At 25.2% G+C, this 23,631-nt stretch overlaps 1 protein-coding gene across 2 annotated transcripts in view; it reads left to right on the forward strand.

Annotated features, from left to right (window-relative positions):
* LOC114131063 (protein eva-1 homolog C) overlaps window positions 1–12,465 on the forward strand; it is a 218,004-nt gene extending 205,539 nt beyond the window's left edge. The window contains exons 6-9 of one of the 2 annotated variants that reach the window (XM_027996191.2): window positions 2,311–2,520; window positions 4,461–4,598; window positions 7,442–7,713; window positions 12,162–12,465. In XM_027996191.2, coding sequence (XP_027851992.1) covers window positions 2,311–2,520; window positions 4,461–4,598; window positions 7,442–7,713; window positions 12,162–12,239 — 698 coding nt within the window. In that variant the 3' untranslated portion in view covers window positions 12,240–12,465. The remainder of the gene's footprint in view (window positions 1–2,310; window positions 2,521–4,460; window positions 4,599–7,441; window positions 7,714–12,161) is intronic. The other variant, XM_027996192.2, reaches the window with a different exon arrangement.
* Window positions 12,466–23,631: the final 11,166 nt, after the last annotated feature.

Genomic DNA, 23,631 nt, shown 5'->3' on the forward strand with positions numbered 1-23,631 from the left:
TTAATTGTTTTTATGATAGTTTATTTTTATTTCAATTAATTTCGACCCATCTATTTTATATTGAGTTAGATAATTATTACACAATACATACCACTCTATTATTATTAGTATTGATAAATACATATGTGTCGTAAATAGCTTATTACTTATACTTATATATTTAATATATATATTAACTAGAAACACACGTCATGTGTTTAACTTAGAAACTGGTGTCGGATTTAATATAATATATTTTTTTTTACAATCATATCATTATAAAAACGAAAGTGCACAGAAACAATTCGCATGTAACCTATAGACTACCAAGAAACCAATTCAGTAATTGTATTGGGAATCAACTCAAAGACGTCTCTTAAAATAGACAATTATATACTTGCATAGTTGTATTACAATTTGTTTTTATAAAAAAATATATATGAAAAATAATAACCAGTAAAAATAATTTTCAAGAATCTAAAAAAAATAAAAAATTAGCGCATTGGTTACAATGGTGAACCATTCTATGCGTCTAACTTAAAAAATAAGTAGGAGCATTGAGCACATATGTTAAAACATCTAAAGAATTTGTATGAATCATCAGTCCTTCTAGCTGCGACCTCCTCACAAATCATTTTAATATGAAATACTTTTACGTGTATACATCTTATGTGTTGTAGAAAGATACCCACCCGTAATGCATTTCCGGAAAACGTATTGATGAAAAGCAAATATACTCGTCCAAAACGTTTACATTTTCCGCTTTCAAAAAGAGACATGTTGTAGTGTACCATATTTTCTCAAACTCAAATTATTATTATTAAATAAAGCAACTATATAGTTCGCTACCTCGTGTCTGTGTATAATAATATGATGTATATATACTATTATACTTACTACACTATCAATAACGCATTACATTTTTGAGTTATTAATATTGCATTTAGTAAATATTTGTAGACTTGTACATAGAATTCCTGGTATAAGATTAATATATTCCAAAAGCTGTAATATTGTTCCGTATTTCCATTGATTCAAAATTTTGATAGATTTTCTTAAACAATACCATAATTATTTTAGTGACATAATTTCTATATTTTTTTTATTTCTGTTTCATATAACACATAATGTTTCTATAATAATAATGTGTTAATTACTGTTTTCTTCAACAATTATTTAACTAATACTAATTACATTTTCATAAAAGAACCCTTATACATCATTGATTTAAAAAAATAAAACTAAATTTTAACTAAATATAGGTTATAGATTGTAAATTAATTGATCTATTAAAATATTTACAGCCCATATATCTTTTCCTTTTGTGTTTTTATTTATCCGATATAATATAATGTAGTATTATCTACCATTGAAAGTTACAACTTTAATTATTTATATCAATTTTAAAATTTCCATTTGATAAATTAATTAAAGCAAATTTATTACGAAATTGCACATATTCCATATTCCTTTGTTATAGGTTAAATAGGTTAGTTTAATAGTTATATACAATATGTATGATAAACTTACATAAAAGTACTTTTCCATTTATTTAATAGTTTTCTAGTTTACTCCTACTCTATATTTATTCTAATCTACTTATCATCTTTTGGCGATTCTTGCTAAGTTATAAAAAATATATACGTTTTTATGTAGTTTCTATTACTAATCCATCATTTCATGTACTCTATCTACTTTCAAAATATTACATTTCATAATAATTACTTAATGTGACTATACGTAGTATTAGACAGCACTTATTGATGTACATATATAATATATATATTACTATTACTTTAAAATGCGATTTTCAAAAGCACGTTCACTTTAAGTTTTTACTAGGATTAAAAAAATTCAACTGTTTTTCTGTAAGTAATACATTTTGTATTAATGGAACTACCAGTATAATTAAAAAAAAAAACTTATATTAAATTTCTAAATAAAAAACTATTATCTAAAATATACGAGTATTGATGATTTAAAAGAAAATCTTTAAAATAATTTTTCTGATAAAATATTCTTACTAAACGTGTAATATGTATGAGGGATTAATTCTAAATGGTTAATAAAAATAATCAACAATGCTAATACATACAATAATACATTTTAATATTATAAAAATAATATGTATCTAGTTGAAAAAATAGATCGAATTTAAAATGGCGTTTTTAATACCCCTTGGAGTGTACTAGTCTATTTTATTTGAAACGGTATTTTACATGATGAACGATCCCATTTGAACCATAAACACAAAAAAGTGATAAGACCCCGTGTTAACAATATAATATATTATAGACTAATCTACATTTTTTCGGTATTGGTTTTTTATAGTACCCAGGAGAGTGTTAAAAGAACAATTCGAAGAGCCTGCTCATTCCGACGAACCAACTGTAATGGAACTGGACTACTTTGACAACCCTGGTGTAGCCCCCGTACAACCATTCGAATCCTTATCCCATCCCGCCAACGACCCCAGGACTAGGTATAACGATTCAAGCGTCGATCCCGTTGGGCATGAAAATTCATCTAGTTCATCACTGGGTAAGCAAAAAGATTATTGGTTTATTATTGTTTCTAGCACAAACATATCAGTAATGGAAAAATGCGGATATGGTTCTCGAATAACAAAAAATACTTACAGCGTATTAGATTATATTTGTACTTTGTGGGGTATCTAACAAAGGTATTTTGATTTAAAATTACAAGGAAACCGTAACAATACCCCACCACTTTAAATTAGTAATTCCTCGTGGGACATATTCTACAAAATACAAATTACGTTAATACAGTGAACTTGTAGAAGAATATTCAATTTTTAATTTTTCTAAAACGAATATAAAGTAAACCATTTAAAAATTCTAACTATAATTATTTTACTTAAAATTAATTAATTTTAAACAATTTTCTGTAATTTTAATCGATTATTAAGCTTTTTTTTTTATAAAAATATTTTTATATTAAAATAATATCAATAAGCATTTTTTAATTGCTGTAATATTTTCATATAATTCAAATATAATTAATGGTTATTATTCAGTGCACAAAGAGTTAATTGGTAGGCGTTTAAAAATTGTCCGATATAGTATTACCTATTCACAAATGTCATTCACAAATATTTCTTTTAATGTTAGACAATTAAACAAATTATTAAATAAAAATATGGGAAATACTGAAGAATACCTAAAACTAACGAACAGGGATTATTAATAAATTAGGAAATTTAATCAATATAACGAAAAGCACCGTTAGCCGTCAATTAAATTTGTTCTATTATAATTTTTTGTCACGTATTACTTCTACTTCTTTTTTGATAAAAATATTAACATGTAAATAAAAGAATATTTGAATTTAATTTGTTTAATACATTGAAATTATTCTAATGTGAATCAGAACAAAATATCAAAGTGTAATTAACCTTACTGTTATGTTTACTATAAATTAAAAAGATAATTCTAAATAAATCTAAAATAATTTTAATTGCTTACCAGATAAAACTGATATTTTAAATTGACCCTTGTTAAAACTATCGACTTGTTTAAAAGTATGTGTTACTGTAATTTTAAAAATAAAATACGATCGGTAAAATTGTATTTATTTTAAATAAGATAACAATCATACTCCTAGCATATTATAAAATATTACCAAATATTTACCAGTAAACTCTTCAATAAAGTATTCGCAAATTTAAATTATAAAGACTACAGTAAAATTAATAAAAATGTATATTTAACAGTAATACAATAAATTCTACAATACGGAATAACTTTGTTTCTTTTTTATTAAAAAGTATTTTTTTAAAAATTCAAAATTAAATTATATCGAGATGAAAACTACATACTTATTGAAATATAATTAAGTTTATATTTTCTTAACTATATTATTAAAAATGAGAAAAATAAAATAAATTGTAAATATTTCTACCTCAGTTGTGCGTTACACGCTTGCACTAAACAATCTGTTATATTGTAATCTTGTTTAACGTAATTAATTTCAATTAAATACTATTAAAAGACTCCCCATGGTTGTCTATAAAATTTGACAAAAGCATTATTCGATTATTTGAGAACACATTATCTTCGTTTTGTCATACTCTTCAGGATAATAATTTAAATATTATAATGGTTTGATGAATATTGCTAATTCTGCTTTTTACTAACCCTTTGACGCTCTATTAATATAACATTACATGCTAATCTCTATTATCACAGCAGGCAATGCAATAAAAATCTAATATTAATGTTTAATTGTAAAATATCACTAGCACTAAGTAAACACTATACACACACAACTTAATACTTATTACCTACACTATATTGTCACTTACGCTGCGGCTTATAAGTTATCAGTATTTAGCACACGCGCTGATGCACGGTCATCGCTACCAATGTATAAATGGAACACAACAACTTTCGCTTTTGGGTGAAAAAAAAATCAAAGAAAATAATTATTGAAAAATCTCATTTCCATATTGTGAACATTAGGTACGATATCTCGGCATACGTATCAACAGTCCACGTCGAATCCGGTACAAAATATTACCACAATCAAGCCGGCTGATCCAAATACCGTCTTAGCTAACATCGTTACTTTTGGTTACATTTCTTACAAGATTGTGTACAGTAAGTGAAATATTAATGACTGGTTTGAACGGCAGTGCGGAAATAAGCGTAATCTGTCAACAAAATAAAACAAAATTTAATTAATTTAAAATAAACAATGTAGGTGACTTATTGAAAAATGATTTAGCAACGAATGGTACTTAACCAAATTAATTTTCCATATTATTATGTAGTACTACATTGTTTCATTAAATACATATAAGATTGGTTTAAATTATTGAAAGTTATCAATAAAGAACAGATTTTTGTAAATTGTTTCAAACTGTTGTTAAAAAATGTTTGAATTAAAAAACTTTTTAATAACTTATCAATTTAGTTATTTCTTTTAACAAATATTTTGATGATATTCACAACAATTGCATCGCTTCCCAGAAATAAATAGGAAGAAAATCTCAAAAAAATAACGACAAAATAAACATAATAAAGTACTAAATTGCTTGTACCTGCAAACCCTCTATAAATATGATATTCATGTTTCCGTGTAAAACATTTACAGATAAGCATAAAAATTAATACAAGTTTTCTCAAAAATTATATAAGTACAGTATAAAATATTATTATTTCAATTCAACTTTAGAAATTCTAATATAAATATTTAGTTTTATGAATATAAGACTAATAAATACATAAAAAACTCTAAAAAAAACTAAAAACCATGGATTAATGTTAATATTTCTACTAAAATGTTTATACTTTACCATCAAAACTGAACAGATAATAACAGATAATAATATAATCTATATTTAATATTTATATTATATTATATTGAAAACTTGAAGTATTTGAATATGAAATAAACACAAAAATATACGTGCCAATAAAATATAACTTAACAACAACAACAAAACTGGGATATCGCTCTGCTGTATATCTATTACTCAATTGTACTTAGTCAGTAAATAGGTCACTGTAATGGATATTTTAAATTTGATTTCAATGATATATAATTATTACATAGATATAGAAAACCAGAAAAACGATTTTGAGCGAAGCCGGTGTAGGTCATTTTATCATTATACCAGTCTCTGTTTCTAAAGTTATTTTATAATTTATTTGTACAACTATTATTGTCGATTGGATTGATTTTATCAAAAACATCACATGAATTATATAAAAATAATTATATTTTATATTATATCATAATATAATATTATTGTTAATAAATTCCAAATCAATACCGGTAAAAAGAAAAATAGTATAAATAAATTGATGGTATTAATAAATGGAAATTAGTCAGAATATTTTGAAAATTGTCATCGGAAAACAAATAGATATAAATGTTAAAACGAAAAGTTTTATGTTCTTGAGATTAATAACTTTTAAACTATAATATAATAACTAAAATTTTTATTTTTCGTGTAAGTAACCAATTTTATCAAAATTAAAACTTCAGACATTAATAAACAAAAAACCATACCCATGTAGTCATATTTTAAATATTTTTATAATGTTATGAGATGAACTTTACACAAAATTTTCAATCCTTGAGTATACATTTACAATTTGATGAAATTTCAACATTTTTATAATTTAGAAGAAATTTAGCCGAAATTTGAATTTACTTAACACTTATAAAAAGTTATACATATAAATTATTGATACTTTTTAATCACTATACCCATGTAAAATATAATATAAATATTTGAGTAAAAAATCCTCTAATATTTACGGTTATTTGTTTTTGAATTATATCAAAATTAATTTTGAGTAAATATTTCTGTTTTTTCGTTGTTTTTCCGTTTTGACCCCAAAAGTATCAACTAGATCCTATTTTCTATCAGAAACCACCCTTAACGTTGAAATATTTTTTCCATAATTTAAAAATTTCTATGGACACAAAAAAAATTTAAAAAAAACACATATCATTGCAAATCCAATATATTTATCAGTCTACTCAAATGAGTCTGAAATCAAATGTCAACATTATTATTATACATAAAAACACGGTTAAAAATAATCACATTCCATAAAACCGAAGCCAATTACCGTGTAATCACACCGTTCCATCACATTATGAATTTATGATGTCAATAATAATGAATGTTATACGAAGGTTGTAGATAGGTATATTAAATACTGCAACCATACAATATCGTACCTAATACTGATAAAAATGTACGCTCAACGAATGGTAGGTATCTGATTTTTCACAATGTTTTATTTTGTAAATTCGTTTCCGATAAAAGACCAAAAACTAATATCAATATAATAATATTATGCCAAAGTGGCTTTGTCATTTTTTTTCTTTTTATCATTATTACTATTATTATTGAACATCACTTTTGTTTAGAAAACATATACCTACTCTGAAATATAGGTATCTATATTATAACCCATCGGCAGACCTTAAATTAATAAGCGTAGCATCAAAGTCAGTATATATTATTATAAAGGTTGTGTAATGCGGTCGGGGCTGTAGCCTATAACTTCAACACAGTAGTAATCTCATATGCCGCGTACGTTAACCGCTCACGGTGACGCTGGAACTGAGCTTATAATATAGGCAAGACGTAAGTCAAACGATCGAACCACTCTACCATAATAATAATAATAATAATAATATGTTCCATAATATTATACCCACTTCATTTGTATGCTATCTATAGACGCGCAATACCAATATCTAATGCGGGAAATATTATATAATCCCGCCGAATGCATTACGGATTTGATTTTTGTCCGCCACGTCGTTTCGATGTATAGTTAGGTTATTGACGATGTTTCGCGAGTCGTTTTGTCGTATACGATCTATTATAATTATTATAGGCACTATATTGTGGTTGTACGCGGTGCGTGTAATACGAAAATGATTAATTGTTGATTTTTGTGTATTTTTTGTTTAGAAAAACAAGACAAGTTTTACTTATACTTGGGCGGTGGATTAATTGGCGGCCTGTTGTCCATATTGTGTGTTGTGGCGGCCAAATACGTCTGGCAGCGTTCCAGGAGACATTCGGACAACAAACATAAGTCCGATAACACCAGCCATGACATGTCAATCGACCCAAACGCATTTGGCGATAACATTAGCGAAGTAGACGCCGATATTGATCTAACGGATATTACGCAATTTCCCATCACCGTTATACCCACACAACAGTTATCGCCAAGCGAAGTAAGACATTTATTATTCTGATAATTAAAATTTTATTTTCGCAAAAGTGCAAAATATGATGTACAAGAAATCAAAATAGAATGTACTAGATGGAACTCTTGAATGATTTCGAGCAAAACTTTAAACAAATTTTCGAACAATTTAAAACGAATAAGATGTAAAAGAGTACCACCTTTTTATAAACTAATTTATAAATCATTTGACAATTCTAAAATTCAAATATTTACTCAACAATAAATTTAATAAGTATACTCTGCACAAAGAGAGAAAGTTATTTTATTTTTATTTTATACATAATAGGAGGGAGTGATCGCATAATAATTTACTTCTCCTTGGGTATATAACCTCTGCAGCCTTATAAATTATATAGGTACATAATCTGGTTGCTTTTTTTTAAATTTAAACGTTTAAAGTACAGTGCACTGTAACCATGATTTAACATTTTTAATCAAAACTAAACTCTTAAAACTTATCTATATACTACTATTATTTAATTAAAAAATTACATTCAATTGTTCTAAAATGAATAGAAATATAGTAAACTACGATTGTTTATTAAACCTGTACACCAATCCTAAATTGATACAAAAATGTGTAGATTTACACAACCCGAATGGTTTAAATTCACACACTTACAGAATACAATATGCAAATTCAATTTACTCATAAAATAGAGTAAATTTGTCCCGATTACGCAATAACTAAACCTGCATAAATGTCATCAGCTAGTAGACCTATGCAAATTAATACATGCACACAATAATAAGTGTTTAGGTGAACCTCATTGAATCGTAAAAATAAGGAAATACTATAAAAGGTAACACTCATAATATGGGTTATGTACTGGGTGTACACTGTAAATGCTAACTATTGTCTGTGTGTTATTTATATAGGCATATAGTTGTATTTCACAAAACTCGAGTTTCTTATTTTACTAAAGATTAAAAAATTCCTATAACATTCCCCATTAATATAAAATAATCTCGTTGTGGCCTTTTGTAGTAACTATAATTGTGAATTAACTTATCGATATTTCAATATGTAAACTATTAGTTTGCTTAGTATTATTGATGGACATTGTTTAATGTGTAGTAATTATTTCTTGAACATACTATGGCACAGAAATGTGAAACAATAACAAATAAGTAAAGCTAATACAATTCGTAGAAAATTGACTTGAAAAAAAATAAGACATCGCGAAAGACTGGAATTACTTCTAGTACCCTTTTGATGGTAGAAAAAATATAAAGGTATTATTTTAAACAATGTATTATAACTAATGAGAATACGGTTTCTAAAAAAGAAATTAAACATTTCCCATATTGAACAATTTCAATAATCGACTTAAAAGATCTGTTCGATACATCATAAAATGTAAATAATATTATATATATTCATACCAGTTTACCACACAATAAATGGATCAACAAGAAAAGGAAAATTAGTAAAATTAGTTTTGAAGTTAAGGTATACAATTTTTATAGTAAGTTCAAGATGTCTACCAAATTTAAAAATAGAACACATAATATACGATTAAAACAATTTGTGACAGATTTGAAAAATCTAATACTAATCAAAAGGAGTAAAAAAATAAAAAATCAGAAACTATTTCATTTACTTACTTAATCTTCAATAAATAAACAAAAAACTACACTTATATACATTATTTAATATACAATAAATAATAAATTTACGATATTAATAATATGTAAAAAACATTTGATATTCAATTATAATACAAAAATAAAAACTTCTATAGTCATTATTATTTATAGTCACGTTAAGTAATGAAAATAAAGTTCAAATAGGTAAGTAAAGAAAATTATAAAATACCACTTATATATTATAATTGTTTATCAGATGGCAAATGTATAAACTTATTATATATTTTAATGATCAAGAAAATAATGAAAATCGTCGGAAACTGTCATATTTAATTAATAATACATTGAAAATAATGTATATGTACGTATAACTCTACTTTGGTTTCTAAAAGATGTTATTAATAAGATTATAAATTTAAATTTAACTTAATTTTTAATTTTATACAGAACAAGTAATCTCTATCAATTAATAATGTTTTATATACATTTTAATGTTATTAAAATTCCAGCTAAAAAGATAACAGATTAATATGCATTGAAATAGTTTCAAATGGAAAACATATCAATAAGACATTTAAAAAACATAATATGTAGTGCTCCAAAAAGATTAATTTTTGAATTTAATGGAAAATGGTTCAATTAGAAAAAACCCCTAATGTATAAATAATGCAACTAATATCACAGGTTCGATTCATTCGATGAAGGGGGATATTTGTATTGTTATAGTTTGTTATTAAATTTCCAATAAAAAGATACGTTTAAAATAAAGTTATTGAGTTGAGTTCTGAAGAAATTATTAAATCTTTATAGTCTATAAAAATAATGTATATTGTATATAAGATATAGGTGATGTGTTAATTAATACTTACCCTGAAATTGTTACGAAAAAACTTTAATGTCCTCAATAATATTGCTGTAACAAAATAAACTAGAGATAATTTCTAACATTTAAATACAAAATTAAAATCGTTTTTAAACCCTCTCGTAAATTTATCAAACAGAGTCATCATTTAAATACATTTTGTAATTCAAGATTTTTGAACAATAATAATTATATTTGTATAAAAGTTTTATTTTTATATAAATATAATTATTTTTTATAATATATTTATCTAAAAATCGAAAAATATTTTACAGTAAATAATTTAGAAATATTTTTAAAAAAAAATTAGATACCAAATAGACACCTATAAAAAGTAATTTATTTATGTGTGACTCCTAAGACCATTTTTATTATTTATTTTATTATTTTTTTTTTTTTTTATGTTATTTATTGAGATACCTAATTACAATCTGAATAATACTTGTATATTATATTCAATAAATAAAAATTGTAGATATTGAATGCAAAATACAACCAGCCTAATAATTAAGTCTTAATAATTCATCCCCCCTCCCTCTTTCTTTGACGGCTTTATGAGTGATAAAACACCCGACTAACTCATTTCATTATAATATTATAACAGTCAAACGTATTAAAAAAATAATTACACGTAAGCACTTCTATAATCAAACAAACTTTTTAAAATTATTTACTATAATTTATTCGTCTTTATTCGCTAGTTTTAATTTTTCTTAATCTATGTTAAATTACTGTAAATAAAACCTAATTTAATTGAAAATATTGTACCTATATATTTTTTATACTGGCGAAAAATGTAATAACTGATACCTTAACTTAACATTTATATTTTTAAGACAGTTTTTACATAGATCTATATATAATGTGGAAACCCTTGTTAAAAAAATATGTATTTTAAAATAAGCTATTAAATTTATAACGGTGTAAAATGACTTTTAAATTAATAAACATATATCTAGTGTATTATATACACGCTATACACTATACATGTATGTATCAGAACAATACGGTTTTACATCTATCTTAAAAACGACTTTATATAAACATAAATTTGAAAAGTTTTGCACATGGAAGTCATTGAACCATAGACTTGAACCAAAAAATGTTAAATTAAATTGTAAATGGTTAAAAATATATACACTGATAACATATACTTAATGTCGTAAATACCAGTTTTCAACTAATTTCATAAAACATAAATGATCTAACCATAGCGTAACAATCATCTATTCCAATGTGTGATAGTGTAATAAACGTTATACAGTAATGCCAAGATGTATGTAGATTTTTCCAGTAGAATAAAACAAAATACAAGACAGTGGAAACATATCACGATTTTTATACAACTACTTTAAAACTCTAATAAAATATAAAATTATCCATAATTTTTCTAGAACTATCTTAAAAACTATCTTAAATATCCTTGATGCCGTTTTAGTAATTCTAAGTTCTAACTGTTTCAATTTAACACTTATATTTATGATATTTCAAAAAATTACCAATATATTTAATGGAAACATAAAATACTAACTCTTACTCTTGCACTCTTAATTGTAAAACAATAAAATTAATTTGTTTCTTTTTACGTATTTTAGTTAATTAAGATAAATATTATATTAATAAATTCTAATGTATACAATATTATATGAAATCAACTAGGTACTAACGGTACATTTCTAAACTATTCCTCCCAATTTTTAAAATTCTTATTAGGTGCACTATCTTTATTAGAAACTTTTTTTTTAACAGAAATTTCTCGGAATCAACCAACTCCTTATTAAGGGATTAATGATGAGTAACATATTCTTAAAAAAAAAAAAAAAAAAATCCTGCACTTTACTCATAACTGTTATATTTTTAGTTGCTGAATATAATTTTCAATTATTATGAACATAATTGACGTCTCAAATGTATTTTAATCGCGTTTAAAATTTAAATTATGTACGATTAATCATGGTTTCAATATTTTGTTGCCTATATAGGTGGTGAGATATGGAAACGAAGGTATTGCACCCAAAAGTCTATGTAGGAATGACAGCTCGCAGTACTATTATGGATGACAAAATGGCGGCAAGGAGACGGTCAGCCGGCTGCCTTGCTCATCCCAAACGCCAGCAAATCCTGCCGCATCAAGAATGTATTGTTTCTAATGAACGGGATCGTTGCTTGCCCAAGAATGAGCTTAGCGAAACCCAACTAAAAGACTTTCGAATTTACTTTTGTCTATAATTTCTTTTATTTGTGTGTAATGTATGTATATAAATAAATATTTGCGTATCAGTCGAATCGTGTTATATAATTTTAAGTAATTATTATGTAATTAATTTACCGGTAATTTAATAAATTCAAAACAAAAGAACGAGACCGCTCGAGAAACGAATCAAGAACAATCGATATTTGAATTGATGTAAAAATAATTATTGAAACAAATGAGTTTTATATGATATGAATATTATGTATTGTAAAAATATGAAGAGGGTTTACAGCTTGTTCATACAGACAATTCATATCCATTACCATAATGAATATGTTAGTATTGATTTTTTGCACTTAAAAATAACCGTAACCGACGAATAGAACCACATACAGTGATAGGTAATGACTAATTTGATAAATTTCAACATGAAAAGACACTTAATCTTGGTGTTATGTTATTAACTTTGGACATGCAAAATTATAATGAAACTTATTTTAAAACTATTTATTCATTACATAAATATAGAATTTTTTTAAAATCCAAAATAAACGAATTCTAGGGATTGTTGTTTATAATTAGTAAAAAACCTCAAATAAATAGTTTTATATTAAAATTAAATTAAATACAATACAATAAATATAAATACACTTTCGTATAATTTACAATTTTCACATTAACTTTTAATTTGAGTGTTACTGCGATGTCCTGTACCTGTCAACACAAAAATATTTTAAAACGTAATACAAACAACATTCAAAATTCTAGCTTAACTTATCATACAATTATAAAAATTAATTTTTTTTTTCAGTTTAAATGTATAAATGAAATTTTTTACAAATAATTAATTTATATATATAGTATATGTAATCAAAGATTAACAAATGGAGAATAACCTGTTCTTCTTTTGCAATCTTAATAAGGATTTAAAGTGACACCTTTAATCGCTTACTATACCCACCATGATGAAAATGTAGTATTAAACACCATTATTAATTATAATAAATCAAAAAATGAGAAAATATAATTTTAATTTAAGTAGGTAAATATATTTTATAAAGATTAAAAATAAAATCAATTAATTATCACAACACAACCAAACAAACAGGTAATAATATAAAATCATCCATTAAATATAACAATACCTCTCTGTAGTGCATGGATATTAGACAATTTAACAGATACAATCAGTAGGTATATAAAATATATAATAAGTAGGTAAAAATGAGACTTAATAAGTATAAAATAAAATCAGAGCAACAAAAATACAATTGAAAAAATAATAAGATAATAAACTAAAATTGATCTCTCTATTACTTATTGGGTATAGCAATTAATGTAATATTTACAAATATTGAAGAATATCATATTAATATAAAAATATCCTACTAAACAATAAAAAAATGGTTTTACTTTCCAAAACATAAATAAACTCACATTACTATTTATTACCGGTTACGTCATTACGTGTTACTTACCCAAAGTGTATTTACTAATAATTTATTTTTATTTTTACAATATTCAAACTTAACAACTATTCAAGTATAAAATCCTCTTAGTAGGAAATCATAAACAATTAAAAAAATATTGTTTTGAAGCAAAAGTTATACTTCTGTTATATTTCTTTATAATAATAATATATAAACGAACCATATCTTTATTATCCCAGTTTTAAAGTATAATAAATGTTAATATTCATAAATGTTAATTGTATGTAAAGAAATTGTAAGTAATACATTTATTTCTTGTTGTATTTTATTATTATATTTATGTTTTTTAACTGTGTTAATAACTTACTATAGCTCATTGTTTATCATTAAAATTGTACTACTTTGTATTCTCACAATATTTATTTATTATTTTTTTTTCTATTTAATACTTTTATGAATAAAATATAAAATATAAAATTATGTAGTCAATACAATTTATTTATTCATTTAATTTTTATACAATAGATAATACAATTTAATCATCGTAATAGATATTGTTTAACTATGTACTTACCAAAACCATTTTTATTTATTTTTCATTAAACCTCAATGCAATGTAAATAAATGTAATGTATATATTCTCTGAATAAATCTGTTTTTAAAAAAAACAACACATCCGTCAAATTTAAATTATTATTTAAATAATATTCCGAGGACATAACAACATGATAGTAAAGTTATACTTGCAAGCAATAGTTTTACTTTCAATATAATACTTGCATATTGTAAAAGTAAAACTTATGTTCTTTTCATAAGCATTGACTGATCAATGATCATTAAAGTTAAAAATGATCAGTGTTAAAATTGTCTAGATAAATAACTTTTATATTTATCTTATTGAAAAAATCCTGAAAACAATTATTTGAGTACAAATACTACAAACTTAATATTTTTCAATAAAATTGTCTATATTATGTATTTACTTTTTTAATTTTAATTTGTTGAAATTTACCATGAAAAATGTTTTCATTGTCTGAGTAAATAATATTCAAATTGGCTATTAATAATATTAAACTGTTTTTCAGCTTAATATTTACAATACAGGAATATTTGTGTTTATTTTAGTATTATTTTTTAAGAACTATTAATAAATAATATTAAATATCAAATATGCACACACGTGTACATGACAAGTAGGTAGGTATTATACTATAAGTTCAGTTTCACACGTCTTCCACTAGTACCTTTTGCATAAAGCTACTGAGGCACCAACTGCGCTCTTTTCTCATCACTCATAGTAAAATGTCAAATGATCAATCGGAGTAAAATGTTATGTTATTAAATATTTTTATTCATACTATATTTTTGACTTTAATTTCTACTTAAAAATTAATAATATTGATCTGCATAGTATGTAAACTACTATAATAAATACACTGTAACCAAGTATTGGTTATTTTCACCTGATTTTTGTGTACGTAATATAGGTACCATATTCAAACCAGCTATCTCAATAGCTGGATGCTGAATGCTGTTTAATTCAGTTGTTATTAAAATATTACAATCAAATGCCTATTGTGTAATTTAATACATTTTTATACATAATTTATATAAATTTCGTCTAGATTAAATGCTTGTTTACCATGATATTTATCTTTAAAATTGTTATATTTATCTAGTTACAAATTTAGTTAATTATAATAAGTTCAAAATTTAATTAACAACTGACAAGTAACTGTTATGTAAGTTAACAACAAAAAAATTATACAAAGTTACACACGTGATATTTTACACAAAACGATCTCAAGTTATTATGAGACGAAAATTTTAAATTTCAATGGAATTAAATAATATAAGCAGGTATTTATAATTAATTCCTTTATTTTGGTAGTTGAGTCTAAGTTGGTTTATTAATTAACTGGCATCGATCGGTCATCGTTTATTTTATTAGTTGATGATTTTAATTTGATTAGATTACTAATCTACCTATCAGCTTTTAATGTCCCCAAAAGTTGATGAGTTAGGTTAGGTTACTGGAGTATTATTTGGTCATCTGGTTAGACGAATATTATATTTCGTTTTAAATACAACTCAACAGGTGAATGTAGTTCTATACTATTTTTCAAAATACTTCACTATACAAAATGTAAATTTTATAGAATTAAACGAATAAAAAATACATAATATAATAATCAATTTTTTAACTAAATGATTTTTTAAATGCGTTGTACAATACAACACCAAATATAGCACAATATAATATTATAATAAAATGTTTTTGGAAACAATTTTGTACCTATATTGCCTATATTATACGCCGCACTATATGTTGTGTTAATAAGACTGTCCATAATATTAAAACTAACAATTGTATTTTAACTCTATTGCTTATACAAGTGGGATTTATTTATGTATTTTCAAAAATTATTTACTGATAAATTTAGTTCAACTCTATAAGTTAAAATCATTTACTAATTAATATAACTTCAAAGGGTCGTAATAAGTGAAGTAATGAATCAATAGTATATTTTACTCAATCACTAGAATTATTTGAAAGTGCAACCAAGATCAAGCTTTAATAATAATGATCTAACTTTAAAATAAAATAAATTTTATGTGTGTAAATTTACATAATAAATATAACTATTCAATGTTCATACACCGACAATATTATTGATTATAAACATTTGAACAGTTTCAAATAAACATTATGTATAGCTAAATAAACCACAGCCAAATTTAAAATTTAAGTACATTCAAAATAATAATATCTATCATTATTCTGGAAATAATTTCGTCAAAAAAATATATATTTATATTAATTGACAAATTAATACCATTTTATAATTAAATTTATGAGGCATTTTGATTTTAAAAGAATCACCCAGTGTTTTGAAGTATATTGTTTTCATTAACGTTGTATAGTATACATGACAAAATGATATTCTGTACTTGTATCAAACTGGTGTGGTCCGAAGTTAAAATTTATTTTCTCTGGACTCGAATCCATAAAAATTTAAAACAATCTATTATGTGATAAAAAAAATGTCACGCAAACAAAACCATTAATCAGATAACAAGCTATCTGAGGAAAAGTTAGGATAAAATTAAAAATAAGTTACAAAACTATTTAAAACACTTAATAGTTTTGATTACTTTTTCTAAAAAATACTTCAATATTTGTATACGAGTGTGTACTATATAGATATTTTGTTGGAATATCAAACAGTTATCAAAAATCAATACTTATTAATTAAACAGTTTGGATTATTTGTTTAATAATAACTATTAGATAAGTAATGAATGTAAGATAGAAATAAATAGATATACATAAAATTTGAATTTAAAAAATATATTATAATTATAAATTTAAAATATAATATTTAAAAATAAAAAAAAGACTGGTCAAGTGAGTAACGCTATGCTGATATAGGTATCGGTATCATTATTTACGAAAAACAATTCTGAATGATTTGTCAGCCTAGGATATAATTTCCAGTGGTTAGTGAAAAAGGTGGTTTATGTTTCAATAGCCTGATTACACCAGTTCTTTTATAATTATTGTAAGCCAAACTTATGGAAAATCTTTTATTAAATTTTCAACTCTTAGCTCCTTATACAAAAATTGTTATGAATAATATCTACAAAATAGTTTACAAATATTCATAACCAATACAACCATAATATAAAAAAATCGATTTTTTCGAAAACTGATGGAAAATGTTTACTTTTGATCTCTATAATACACCAAGGATATTCACTTTTCCATCGGAAACCACCCCGAATTTTGAAATTGAAGCATTATTATTTCGACAAAAAATGCTGTACACAAACACAAAAAAAATACACATCATTGTAAAATCAATACATTCATCACTTCGTTCAGAATCTAAAATGAAAACATATAAAACACCATAATTTATAAAATAAGATCCAATTTTCTTGGTTTTTTAGCTAACTCATTAATTATTTCTTCTGTGTCAATGTGGCTTTATGACAATAATTTTTATTAACTAATTATTATGAAGATATAATAAGTGAAAATAGATATAATCTGAGAGCCAAGGTAAGGGCGTGGCTGGATTATATCCGTGATCATAATTTATATAATATAGATAATTTTGTAATCAAATAATTTAATATAGTTATATCAAGTATAACTCAATGCATTAAACATTTTAAAAAAAGACTCTAAGGGGATCTACCCCCATCATCCCCTCCATAACTACGCCACTGGTTTCGAACTCGTATTAAAACATAAATATTGTGTAGTGTTTTGTTAACTTGAGTAAATATTAAATTTGTATTTTATATTATTTATATTGTAGCTTGTAGCCTAATTTCTAATGTTATCATTTTATGAATATACTCGTAAATAATATAAGAACAAGTGAAATACTAAAATAATTTAAGCCGTTGCCAGATCAATAAAAATGAATAGTTCAAAAATGTATAAAATGTCGAAGGCTCGATAAGTATCTTAACCAAAATGAAGCCATTCTATCGAGTTAGATACTATTTTTAAACAATTATATCATGACATAATGTATATATTTTAAACACATGTTTTTTTCATTTTTATATACACAAGTAATTATTAAAAACTTGTATTACTATTTATTACTTATTAATAATATATTAGTTGTCCTAATTCAAATAAGTATCAAACAAAAAAGTACACAAATATAATACCTCTATATTTTAATCATGTATAATATTTAATAGTAAAATTATTAGTACCGGATTCTGCATTTTAAAATTCCTAACTTAAAATTTTCGATTGTAAAATTCTGTTCCCAATTAAAGTTTTTTAATTTGGAATAATTAATGTAATTACAATATTACTCTAGTTATTGCTCTAGAGTTCTAAATTTGCCGTATTAGTATAAGGACAATAATTGAATTAGGAAAACTTTTATTTTATTACATTATGTGATCAACTAGTATTTCGTACTCAGTAGAAAATGTCAATTCAGAATCTGAATTCAGTGACGACGACTTATGAAGTTGGGTGTTAATTTATCCTGACGATAACTGCATTGCCATCTACTGCCGTTGTTAACGAACTTCACAACACGCCCGAGAAGAACCGCCCTCGACTATCACTAACCTTCATCACTGTATAGCGCTTCTTTTTACATTTTTTCCAGATAAATAACATATATTCGAGTCAATCCCCATAATAATATTGTAAAGTTTTGTGGACAAAACCAAGGGCGCCCATAGGAATATTCTCAAGGAGGGGGGACAAAATTTTAATTTATCAATCTATTTATAAATAGGAATTGTTATATGTATATTATAATATATATATATAATTACATATATATCTGTGATCATAAATAAAATATTATGTTGGTGTGTACCTTAGATCATATACATATTGTATCTATGGCGATACACAATATTTTAAGAATTTATAATTATTATCCATAGAATAAAAACGAAAAAGCATGTTGTTATTTATATAGCTGATAACCTGATTTTTCACAGTAATTAAACCGATTTTTCATAAAAAAAATTATAGATTATACTATACTGTCAACAAATAAAGTAATTATGTATTCAATTAAATAAACAAAAACATAGGAGTGTTTCATACGGGACGTAGTGTTCAACTGCTTGCATGTTACTTGCGTCCCAAAAAAAAGTATATTTTTCAAGTAGTAAATTTGACTGGTAACTTGCATCCTATGTTGAAGACCCCTGTTCTATACCAATTTTGACGCAAATGACAGGTAATTTTATGTCTTCGGCGCTTATGTCATATAGCCGTTAAATCTATCCTAAACTATTTCAAACACAACTGAAGTCAATGAAATTATCAAAAATTTATTTTTTTCCTTATCAATTATCAATATTGTCATTATTATACATTTGTAACTAATATTAACTGTTGATTAAGTCATTACCTATATTTGTATAATCGTATTATTATGAATACCTTTTATTGGTACCTAGGTAATTCATACTTTCATTGATTTCAAGTAGATTATCCATTGCTACATAACTTTTACTTTTAATGTGGATATGTGTTTAAGAATGTCAAAATTACAGATTTACCTATTCTTGTTAAAATTTAAAAATAAAAAATAGATATAAAATAAAACGTAAATATTTATTAATCTTACCTACACTCTATATATACAATATACATTATACATGCGTTCTTCGAAGAGGTCGTTGTCTTTTCTCAAAACTTTCCAACAGGGTGTGATTTAAGTGAGAGTGAAGCAGCTCGTGATTTGTGCCCTCCGAGCGTCTTCAAGACTAGCATTTGGCGTCAAAAAACGTTCTTTCGATAACCGATCCGTCAAAGTAATGTTATATCATGTCGACAGTTTACTTTATGAGTGTGGTAACCAATATCATACGAATAGTGTTCTACGATAGCCACTCGCCCGACTGGATCAAAGGCCGTGCTATATTCATTGGCGTTGAGTAATACGTAAAAAGTATATATCTATTATTTTTATACTGTCGCTGTGCCCACGATAATAAAACCTCAACAATACATATCCATATTAATGAGTTTCGTCACTGTTAACAGGTCTACGACTATAACATACGCACGATACCAACGTGTGAATGCGGTGAAACTGTACTAAAAGTAGGTATACCTATACTTACCGAGGTAACCTAAGCACCGTAGGTACCTACGTAAAATCCAAAATGATATAATCTAGACGAATAATTATTTTCGTTAATATAAAAATGCTTAAAATATGTATATGTTTTTATCGCTGTGCGCCAACTATATTATAATCGTCGATCTTAAGGTATAAAATGTCGGATGTGCGCAAACGAATTATACACCGTATAATAGTGCAATCGGATATAATTGCTCAAATGCTCAAAGGCAGAAACTCCTAAGTCCGTTAATTCTTCGGCTATGATTTCTATTAATTTCGATGGCTACAGCTGCTGTTCTCGGAAAATGGAACATAATCTCTTTTCGGCATTCCACCTAAAACCGTACACCAATTCCAAAATTTCACACATCGTTGACTCGCAGTAATATTCACCTCGCTGTTAATAACTGTACATATATATAATAATGAAAAAAAATATTCCACCGACGAACAATGAAGGTTACCCTTTACGAGTTTGATAACGAAAAACTCGGGTTTAAAATTACCTTGTCGGTTATGGGTAAATTTTATTGTTTTTTTGCACACCATCGTAAGTGTTGCGTGGGATCGACAAGAAAAATTACAACAACCGCAAGCATTATTGACAAGTATTAGATCGGTACACACACAACATTTTAAATGTACAGGTAGGTACCTAAATAATTATATAGCCGTCGCATATAGGTATTTATATATGTTTATTGATTAAGCGATAGTCTGTTGTCTTGTAGTTTTATCGTCTTGGGAGGGGGAGGGGGGAATAACCATGTTATTTGTGAAAAATAATGAATTTCCGTTGTCGTGCGAGTACCTAATTTAATATTCATGGGAGTAAGCGAGATAAGTTATGTATTTAAAATGTAAATTTTAAATGTACATGCTCTCTCTTATTGCAATTTGCAGTAAATGTTACAATTTGATAAAGTGAAAACTGTAATAATTGCATAAATTCCAAGTGTATTTTTTCAAACCCAATAGAGAATATTTCAAATATTATATAAGCTTTGATGAATACATGAAGTACTTGAAATAAATAAGTTTAAATTTTAAAAATAAAAAAACCGTTTCCCATATAGTATGCATACTTTTTACCTATTAGCTACCTTTCCCACCTATCTGTAGAAATAATGAGATACAAAATAAATAATGTATATTTTTTTAATTAAAACAAAAACATTTTTAAGTCCATAGGTCATTCAATGAGTATAGGTATTAAATGATTATTTTATCGATATTATAACCAATGTATCCACGAACAAAATAAGAGTTCTCTAATGTTCGTGCCCGTTTCATTTTAACGTATGGGTAATTATAAGTAGGCACTGATATAAGTTTAATCTATATGTAGGACGTAGGCACCTGCATAATGTTTGAATATTTTATGAAAAATAAAATTGTGTAATATTTCACGCATCTAAAATTGAAATATATATATTTTTTTAAATACCTATACTTACTTAAGTTTATGTCAATGAAAATTCATAATTAGTGATTGCGTTCACTTTATCACATAGGTTTCATATCACATATTCAAAAAAGTTTAGAAAAAAAAATATTATTAAATATGCAATATAATATACTTAATTAATAATACCTAGGGGGCTATATACCTATAATTTATACATTATCATTAATTATAAATTATAATATATTTGTTTAATAGGTACTGAGTCCATCATGAACATCGAGATTGCAGAACTTAAAAAAATTGCTTAAATAACAAAAACATTGATTTTTAACTTTTAACAACCCCCTTCTCCCAGCCATATATTATACTTCATTATTTAAGCTATTCTGATGACATACTATTTATAACAGAAATTATAAAAATTTCAACACACATTTAGTGTTTTATATGAATTTTTATTAATATTTAAGTTTTAGAAACAGTTAATATAGATGTTTTTTTCTTATGAGTTGTTCTTGAAAATGTCACATTTTATCGTGTCTAAATATCTTAGATAAAAAATGTTTCTATTTGTGTTATACATTTATAAGTAAAATAAGAAAATTATAATTCATTAGTACATAGTTTTATAATAATATCTTGTATCAATGAATTAGGTATGAAACTAAGAGTGGTTTTTAAACTTTTCTACTTGTAACACTATTTAGAAAATATTATTTGAATTGAAATAATTTATTTGAGTTTTACCCAACTTTGAACCTCATTTAAAAATCAGACATTTATACTGCTATTTAGGAAAACACTTTTACAGAATTCTTGTTATCTTGTTTATTATTATAAGTATAATTCAGAAATATAACTTATTAACTTTATTTATCACATCAGATCTATTATATAAATGTGAAAATGAAAACCAATGTAAACCTTTGAGGCCAATGTTCTCAGAAACTACTAAACCGATCGTTATGATTTTTTTTTTTAATTGAAGATCTCATTGCGGAGAATTATTATAGTATTTGATCGATTCTCTAACGTAATAAACAAAGGAGTTATCAATTATTATAAATAATGGCCTGTTACGCAGACTATTATTATTATTATTTTATTTTCGGTAACCATAGTAACAATTTTTTATTATTATTTACGAGTATTTTCCTCGTTTTTGTAATATTTTTCACTGATGATTCGCTCCTATTGGTCGTAGAAGATGCTTATTATGTAAATGTAATGATATGTAATGACGTCACTGTCCAGAAAGAAAATAAACTAGATTAAGGTCGCTTTTGGTTATGATTGAATATAATAGTTGTAGACCTGTTGTTATATTTTGCTAAAACCATAACAACAACAAAAAGAATTATCGAAATAAGTCAATGTCCACAGTAAATCTCAAAATCACAGCAATAGACTAACATAACAATATGAAAACCACGAGATGGTACATCATTATATTTTATCCACTGTGCAGGTAAAAAAAAATTGATACAACTTTAAAACTTAAGGGTTAGATATTATAAACTTACGTATACATCTCGCAGGGTCCGCAACCCACCACGGGTGGATTGCCCACATGATAATATTATACTGCTCGCATAATCATAAGAGCCTCACGGGCAACGCCAAGCAGAATGACTACAATATTATTACTTGACTAACTCACTGACTGATAAACGTAGAGTCTGAACAATGATAGATCGATGCTTACAATTTACACGGTACATTCGTAAAATCGTACCACAAATTTAATGCGCAATAAGAAAGTATTTTACAAAATTCGCATTTTAAAGT

This window comes from Aphis gossypii, chromosome 1 (assembly GCF_020184175.1).
Source record: "Aphis gossypii isolate Hap1 chromosome 1, ASM2018417v2, whole genome shotgun sequence".
Lineage (NCBI taxonomy): Eukaryota > Metazoa > Arthropoda > Insecta > Hemiptera > Aphididae > Aphis > Aphis gossypii.